At 42.5% G+C, this 8,901-nt stretch overlaps 1 protein-coding gene across 2 annotated transcripts; it reads left to right on the plus strand.

The window, feature by feature from the left end:
• Nucleotides 1-751: 751 nt before the first annotated feature.
• On the plus strand, nt 752-8,486 carry LOC139413627 (probable nuclear hormone receptor HR38). Of its 2 annotated transcripts, none has more exons than XM_071161237.1 (7): nt 752-918; nt 3,316-4,148; nt 4,360-4,489; nt 4,762-4,925; nt 5,185-5,387; nt 5,579-5,757; nt 6,053-8,486. In XM_071161237.1, exons 2-7 carry the CDS (start codon nt 3,318-3,320, stop codon nt 6,313-6,315), a joined length of 1,770 nt encoding a protein of 589 aa, XP_071017338.1. In that variant the 5' UTR covers nt 752-918; nt 3,316-3,317; the 3' UTR covers nt 6,316-8,486. The 2 variants fall into 2 exon arrangements, with proteins under 2 accessions (XP_071017338.1, XP_071017339.1); XM_071161238.1 differs by having other exon boundaries at nt 770-929.
• Nucleotides 8,487-8,901: the final 415 nt, after the last annotated feature.

The following is an 8,901-nucleotide window of genomic DNA, read 5'->3' on the forward strand; positions in this document are numbered from 1 at the left end:
TGAATAAGAAGTAACAAATAATTAAAAAGCAGCAGTAAAATATCAATAGCGAGGCTATATACTGTATGCAATATGTTATGTTATGTCATTAATAAGGTTTACACTTTACATACAGTGCCCATTTTTACTGTGTAATTATTCCTGTAAGTACAGTTTAACAAGTATTATAATTACTCAATTGTTCAAATTTTACTTAGAAGATAGGTCTACAGCTAGACCTTAAAGCCAGTGAATTAAACCTAACTGAGCAATTGTGTATATAAACTCCCTCAATTTACGTCCCTGTTTGCAAGTGTCACTGTTTACAAATGGTATGTTAGACTAGACATATTAGCCTTTATATAGGCTACATTGTCTACCATTTGAATAGCCTATAGTTAGGCCTATGCTATTTAAATAGACTTAAACAAAACGACCCAGCATATAGTCTTTACAAGGACTTCCCTATGACAAACCATTAATTACGTTATCTCTGTCACTCATTTGGCAGTTATTAACTTTGCTTTAAGCAATACAATGTAATCATCTGACGTTTATTCTTGGCCTATTCCAGGCAGTTATAGCTCTACGCGTGTAACCAGGTCTAAATTTAGATCAAACGTTCCGCCGTCGCTTGCGTCAATGGAATCCCGAGCGTGCGTCAGAGTATAAGAACGTCTGTGTGAGAACGATGCCATTGGCTCCTGACCCGGAAAAATCACCGCCCCTTTTCTATTTTTGCGGAAAGACACGCCTAGAGCCGGGGCCACCCGACGTAACGGCAAAATATAAGTGACTGTATATATTACACTCTACCCGAAGTCTGAAGATTTCATTCCCTTTCTGAACTGTAGACAGAGGTTTAATACACTTGATGCTTCTCCATCACTCGGAATAAATGAAAATCTGTCTAAGGAATTTAGAGGATTTATAGATCAGGTTAGTAAAAGGTATTTATTATTATTTTGCATGCATGCTAGTGGTCTTCACTGTTTTGTTATGGATCCGATTGGCAAGGATGCTTTTTTTTAATCTTCGAAAACTTTACCCTCCTAAAGAGCTTACTTATTGAATGATTTGTGGCATTTTAGCCTACTTGCAATGACTGTAAATTTGTTTTCTTGATCATGTGATAAAGTAGCCTAGTTTCATTCTATTTTCGAATGACATATACAGAAAAGGCAATGTTTAGATGCTATACCATTCGAATAGGCTACAGCTGCTTAAAACTGTTAATCAAATAAAAGCTTAATAACATGTCAGACCAAATGATAAATGTCTTGGATATCATTGTAGACTTGACTGCATTTAACATTGATCGCTATCACGCTTGTGAATTGACGATGTGTTGGTCTGTGTTGTGTTGCAACCAGCCGCACACTCCCCCAGCTCTCTATCACTGACTGATTTTTGCCTCGCACGTTTCAAAGCCTATCTCTAGACTATGCTGTTTAACAGGGCTATTTTATAGGGCCTTTTATATGGGGCCAATAGCGGTGTATTGATGGTCTGAAATAATTGAGAATATGAGTGGTAGGCTATTTATAGTTTTGTAATATTTGCTCTTCATGGTCAGTTATTAACTTAATCCATGTGTATTATTTTATTATATGAAATAAATAGGCTGATGCATCACATTGTTATCAACTTAAGCTACTAATGAGAAAGATCAGACAGGTGGCGATGTGGCCAGTAGTTTTACTGGGTGTTCAAGAGGAGGCAGTGGCGGTATCGGATGTCTCACTGTTGTCTCTCTTGTCCTCATCTTATCAGATGCACACATATCCTCTGCGTGCATGTTACACATGGGGTTCAGAGGTTAACTTGTGACCTTTTGATGTAAGCACCCTTTTTATAGGTCAAGGATGTTTCTTACTTTAGTTTGTGTGCATCAAGTGTATAGTTTCTCTCACCAAAGCACATGCTAAGAGGTAAAAACACAAGTCACTGTTTAGGGGCAGAATAGCTTACACCCAGACATGTTGTTGGTGATGATACACTATATATATAAAAGTATATGGACACCCCTTCAAATTAGTGAATTTGGCTATTTCCGCCACACCATTGTGGCGAGCACACAGAGCCCTGACCTCAACACCATCAAACACCTTTGGGATGAATTGGAATGCAGACTGCGAGCCAGGCCTAATCGCACAACGTCAGAGCCTGACCTCACTAATGCTCTTGTGGCTGAATGGATGCAAGGTCCCACAGCAATGTTCCAACATCTAGTGGAAAGCCTTTCCAGAAGAGTGGAGGCTGTTATAGCAGCAAAGGAGGGACCAACTCCATATTATTTTGTAATGAGATGTTCGACAAGCAGGTGTCCACATACTTTTGGTCATGTAGTGTATAAACAGGAAAAAGCAGTGATTCCACATAAATTCAAGTATTTAGCATAATTGTTTATTTTATATTGCTTTTAGTCATGCCAGAATATCTTGAGATATTCAAAGTTTTGACTGACCAACAGCCTTCATTGCGATTTTAACTAAAATTGAATTAAGACAATAATTAAGATATGAATTAGATCAGATGATTATAGCTACAGATTAGTGAAAGAACACCTCCTGGAGAAAAATCCTCCAGATTCGATTTTGTTCTGATATGGACAGTTCTGAGAGGTAGACATGAATCACATAGACATGTCCAGCTGCTAAAGACACCTTAGCATCTCGCCACATCCCTCCGCTCCGCCAGGCCTGTCACCTTCCCCTCTTCAGCTGGCATTTAGCCCACCGTGGAACCCAATCCCCAGACCTTGGGTAGGAGGGTTGCCCTGTTCATAACCGAAGGGGTGGGTTTCAAAGCATTCAAAGCCAGTAACCAATATCCTCCAGCAAGACTATCTCCCCATCAGCCAGTCAGTCGGCTTTCCAGGCTTTCTCAGAATCACCAAAGGGGTACCAAGAGGCCTAAAGCTGTGGCAGCGTGAGGAGAGGGGGGAAGTGTTTCTGTATGGGATGATGTCAGGATGTGCTATTGGAGAGGTGTTAAAAAGGGATCCCTAAGACGGGTTAAGTTTCTTTACTGTTGTTGACTTAAGTGATTAGTAAGGAGGCTTGCAGATGATGGTTGTAGAGTTGTTTACAGGTTATTGCACCTGGTTTGGCTGGAGTGATGGTGAACTTGGAGCGTACGGCAGGTGGGCCTATAGGGTCTACTCATGCTACATTACTCAACATAAATGGCACCATTTCAATTATTTCATAATTTCAGCAGTTATGTTGGCCTCACGTTTTGATAGAGAACAACAATTAAGAACAGCGACTACAGAATGCAACTATTTGGCTTCAGAATATTTTTCTTAAATATTGTTTTATGTCTTTTTTTTAGCAATGCCCTGTGTTCAAACTCAGTATGGAACTGTGCCCTACGACAACAACTACTTTATCTCTGAGTTCCTGAACCCTGACCTCAGTGCTAAGCCAGCCATGGACATCGGTGCCCAGCGGGACCAGCTCACCGCCTCCTCCCTCCCCAGCATCAACACCCTGGTGGGCAGCGGCTACGTGGGCGAGTTTGATGCCTACTCGTGCCAGATCACCACCTCTGCCTCCAATGCTCCCTCTGGCCCCGCGGCCGGCGGCAGCTCCAGCCCTCAGGCTCAGCACTCAGCCTTCAAACTGGACGACCTCCAGGTGTACGGCTGCTACCCGGGCTCCTTTGCCCTCAGCTACCTCGACGAGACGCTGTCCTCCTGCGGCTCCGATTACTATGGCAGCCCTGCGTCGGCCACCGCCTCCCCACCCACCCCGGGCTTCCAGAGCCAGCCTGGCTCGGCCTGGGACTCCCCCTTCAGCCCCTACTCCCCAGGCCCTGGGTGCTGGGTGGCTGATAAGTCAGGCTTAGCTCAGCAACCCTCCTTCTTCACCTTCACCCCCCCGGTGGAACAGCATTCCCCCCTGGGGCAGCATCAGGGCCCCCAGCAAGGTGAGGAGGACCCTTTCTTCCAGCCCTCACAGCAGCATGCCTCCCCTCTCCATTACACCCCCTTATCCCTGGACCAGGTGTCCCTGGACAGCCCCGGGCTCATGGAGGGGCCTATGTTGTCCCCTAAGATCTGCAGCCCCGGGGCCAACGAGGGTCGCTGTGCGGTGTGTGGGGACAACGCCTCCTGTCAGCACTACGGGGTCCGCACCTGTGAGGGCTGCAAGGGCTTCTTTAAGGTAGGAAGCTTCACAGTACTTATATTATTATTATTTTGCAGGCTGGCTGCCTCAGAATTTTTTATAATTCAGTTGCACATAATAACCTATTCATACATTAACTTGGCTCCAGTTCCAGTAGAAGTGTGATTATAAAAGAGAAAGGGGAACATTGAGAAATGTGCAGGAAAATAATCACACTGTTCTTTGTTTTTATTTTCACTTCTTGCAGCGAACTGTACAGAAGAATGCTAAATATGTGTGCCTAGCCAACAAAGACTGTCCAGTAGACAAGCGGCGGAGGAACCGGTGCCAATTCTGCCGTTTCCAGAAGTGCCTCGTGGTGGGAATGGTGAAAGAAGGTAATGCCATGTTACACCCCCTTAAAACCTTCAGTGACTATTATATTTGATGTGAAACCCAAGCTTGAACTGACAGTCATGTGAAACCCAAGCTAAGAATGACTGAAATGCTAAGCTGAAGCTTTACAGTGCCCACTCGTAGAAAAAGAGAAACTGAAATGGATATAGCAATTGTTTAGCGAAACGGAGGCTTGCGGTGACAGTCATATAAGAATCTCAGACACGTACAGTCAGTGAGAGTATTTGTTATTATTTCTCTCTCTCACTTACAGTCGTCCGCACAGACAGCCTGAAAGGTCGCAGGGGTCGTCTGCCCTCTAAACCCAAGACTGTACCAGAGTCAGCGTCCACCACCCCACCCATCAACATCATCACCTCTCTTGTCAGGGCTCACATAGACTCCAACCCCGCCATCGGAAAACTGGACTACTCCAAGGTAAGACCTCCAGACCTTGTCATGTGACTCATCGAACAGCATATTATTGGTTGTCTGTTAAGTGCCTACAGTAGCTCGTCTTTGCTGTTGAATCTCTCTCAGAATTTAGCTAAAGTTAAGCTTCTTGCTTTAATATCGTTGTATGTAATTCATCTTCTTTGATTGAAGTGATCTCGATCACATTTCACACTATATGTTATGACGAGATGGACATCAGAGGCAGTGAGTCATCCCTTTCTTTCCTCTTTCCACTCCTCAGTACCATGAGACAGTGGTCAGCCTATCAGAGAAAGAGGATGCCAACGACATTCAGCAGTTCTACGACCTGCTGACTGGCACCATGGATGTGCTGCGGAAATGGGCCGAGACCATCCCAGGATTCACCGCCTTCTGCCCAGAAGACCAGGAGCTGCTCCTGGAATCTGCTTTCGTGGAACTCTTCATCCTCCGGCTAGCATACAGGTATAATTACCACTGTAAACATTGTCTGCATCCCAAATGGCACCCTATTCCCTATGGGACCTGGTCAAAAATGATGCAGTTAATAGGGAATAGACTGCCATTTGGGACACACTAATTTACTGTATAATTCCTTAAAAACAAATGTGCACCCAATGTTTCTGCAATATATGTTAAGGCTGTTCTGTCTCTAGGTCGAGTCCTGAGAAGAACAAGCTGATCTTCTGCAATGGTGTGGTACTTCACCGTATGCAGTGTGTGAGGGGCTTTGGCGACTGGATCGACTCCATCATGGACTTCTCCCAGAGCCTTCACCGCATGAACCTGGACGTGTCCTCATTCGCCTGCCTCGCAGCACTCGTCATCATCACAGGTGAAACACATTCACATGCAAACACACGAAGGAAGACAGACAGACAGACAGACAGACATACAGACAGACAGACAGACAGACAGACAGACAGACAGACAGACAGACACAATTTCACTATACTGTTAGTTTTAGTGAACCCCTTCTCTGCTCCACTAGGAGTTGAAAGCAATAAGTCTGGTAAGTTCTGGTTACTCAACTGAAACACTCATACTATATGCTTGTGGTATATAGCCTGTCACAAGCCCATTTATTAATGTGTCTGATCAAGAGGTTTCTCCTTGTTGTTTCTCCTCAGATCGCCATGGCCTTAAAGAGCCCAAACGGGTGGAGGAGTTCCAGAACCGCCTCATAACCTGTCTGAGGGACCACGTGGCCGGCAGTGGCTCCGACGCGGGGCGGCCCCAGCCCAACTTCCTGTCCCGTCTGCTAGGGAAGCTCCCCGAGCTGCGCACCCTCTGCACCCAAGGCCTGCAGCGCATCTTCTACCTGAAGCTGGAGGACTTGGTCCCTCCACCACCCATCGTAGACAAAATCTTCATGGATACCTTACCTTTCTGAAAAGACAGACAAAAAGATGAAGAGGAATGATTAAGTGATGATGCTGAGGGGACAAAAATATGATAAACTGAGGAGGTGAATAGGGGGCCGTTGTCTGTGTCCATTACATTTGGGACTTATAGGACCCCCCCACTGAAGTGGCATCTCCCCTTTCCAGTGCACTGACTTGATGAAAAGTGTCTGATTCTGCCTCTGGTCCAGTGTCTAAAAGTGAGGACTTAGACTGTATTTTTCTCACATTTAGTTTAATAACAAAAACCTGTGAGTGACAGAATTGGATGTTTATTTTCCAATCTGTAGAATTATCCTGGACAATGCATTCAACAAGAGAGAGGAAGACATGAGATAACATTTCTAGTTTTTGGTCTCTTTTGTAAGTGTGACTTTGTAGAGTGGCTTTATCGCTATGCAAAAAAAATTGTACGTTTGTGTTTTTGCACGCTACAAAATATTGAGAGACAATTGGTGTGTATGTGCAGCTCTGAGGGGGAAAAGCAGGCATGTTCACACCTGAACACCCACTTAAACCTAAGTTCTCAAAAATCCTATTGAGTTTCCAAATCCCAACACAACTTAATTTAGTAGCTGTTCAAAGTTGACACATAGGGAGGCCAACAGTGTCAAACGCTGGAGTCTCCAGTCCACTAGCCTTTCTCAAAGACAACTGTTGCGTCCTACATTTCAAAGTGAGTATTTTCAGTGAAACCATAATAATAATAATAATAGCCATTTGTAGTCCTGATACCACACATTTACACCTATAGAAGGTCGGACCAAAGGGTAGCTGTCTATCTGTCTGCAGTGACAGCTGGCTATTGTTGTGACATTTACAGCTCATCAACCACAAAGCCTTAATGTACTTTACAGGCCCAGTGCAGTCAAAAATGTGATTTTCCTGTGTTTATATTTATATTTTCACACTATGAGGATGGAATAATACTGTGAAATTGTTAAAATTATGATAATGCCCTTTCAGTGTAAGAGCTGCCTGAAATTTCATCTTGTTTTGGTGGGGTGGAGTTTTGGCCTGCCTGGTGACATTGCCAGGTGGTAAATTAGTTAATAGACCAATAAGAAAGAGAGTTCTAAACCTTTCTGCCAATAACAGCTAGTTTTCAGTTTTTCCCTCCCTACCCAAAATTCTTGCTAGAGAAATTGCTTTTTGCTAAGAAGCTATTTTTGTTTATTTTTTTACCATTGTATTTGAAAAAAATCACAGTAGGGTACTTACTTAATTGTAACCCAGAAATGATTTGATATTGAGATACAAATGGCTGCATTGGACCTTTTAAAAGGTGTCATAAGTTTTACTCATGCCACAATGCAACAAGTATTGCGGTTTTGTAATGGCAAGAGAATCATATCACTGAAACTATTTTTTTCCCCTTAGAACTTTATAGGAATGAGTCCTTAAAAAGAGAAAAATGCCAGCAGAATTACAATGTTAAAAAAGTGCCTTTAAAAAAGTTGAAGACCTCCTGTGTATTCAGGTTTTCATTTCAACCATCTCACTGATAGAAACTCTGTAAATCTATTCATTTGATGTCGGCAACAACCAGATGACAAAACATTAGAACAGACTTGGTGAAGTTTGATTGGCTGAAATTAAAATGTGCATACCAAGAGTTACTTGAAAACGGAGGTTAGGAATCTCATGGTTTGGAATAGCCTAAGAATAGTCTAGGGATAAAAATCATAGAATACATTTCATTTTTTGAATGTGGGAGAGTATTAAGTTTCACACTATAGCTGTAACATGGATCCACTCAAACGTATCCCTTAATGCTCTATAGCTTACTATCCTTATCCTTAACTGTGTGGTTCTATAAACATCTGCTAATGTAAGGGTTGCCTTACACACACTCCTTCAGGAGGAGTGTGTGCAGTTTTATAAAATGTAGTTATTTTTATTTTGTTCTTGAAATGAACTTCAAGTGATTTCTTAAGTCATTACACAGTGATATGTGACAAAAGGACGAGCAGCTAAGAGCACTTCAGCGTTCTAACACAGTATACAGATTTATACAAAAATGTTCTATGTTTGTTTGTGACATGTGTATACTTATAACATAAATACTTTATATTTGTGAGTTTTTGTAATGTGGTACATACATATATATATTCAGAGGAAGAAAAAGTATTTAATATTAAAAGAACATTTCGAAACACAACATTTGTTTCCATTTTTCTTAAATGTTATGATACTTTTTCACAGACAATTTTTACAACACATACTTTTATGATGGTGTGTGTAGTAAAAACTATCACCCGATTCTGAGTTCTCTGGTATCTCCAAAGAAATCAGTGGTTAAACAACATAAGATGATGTCAAAACTATTTCCTCTAGTCTACAGGCTCTTCTGCAACCGAAGTTATACACCATTGGTTTGATTTTCATGACATCATAACAGGAAGCAGGTCGTTCCTTTCGGTTAAACCACTTGCATAGTTTCTAGATAAGATTGATGGAAGGGGAACTTTCATGCTCTGTGCCATGCAGGGGCACATGACGTAATAACTGTGTGGGAGTCTGTGTCTTTTCCATAGTGTTGTCTAATCAATTTATATGAATGCTCAAAATAGCTT

This window comes from Oncorhynchus clarkii, chromosome 7 (genome assembly GCF_045791955.1).
Source record: "Oncorhynchus clarkii lewisi isolate Uvic-CL-2024 chromosome 7, UVic_Ocla_1.0, whole genome shotgun sequence".
NCBI classification, from domain to species: domain Eukaryota; kingdom Metazoa; phylum Chordata; class Actinopteri; order Salmoniformes; family Salmonidae; genus Oncorhynchus; species Oncorhynchus clarkii.

Bases quoted from the DNA above. Each gene is read 5' to 3' on its own strand.
- LOC139413627 (XM_071161237.1), top strand. From the start codon at position 3,318: ATGCCCTGTGTTCAAACTCAGTATGGAACTGTGCCCTACGACAACAAC. The intron at 4,149-4,359 runs GTAGGAAGCTTC...CACTTCTTGCAG, and splicing joins GCTGCAAGGGCTTCTTTAAG to CGAACTGTACAGAAGAATGC. The intron at 4,490-4,761 runs GTAATGCCATGT...TCTCACTTACAG, and splicing joins GGTGGGAATGGTGAAAGAAG to TCGTCCGCACAGACAGCCTG.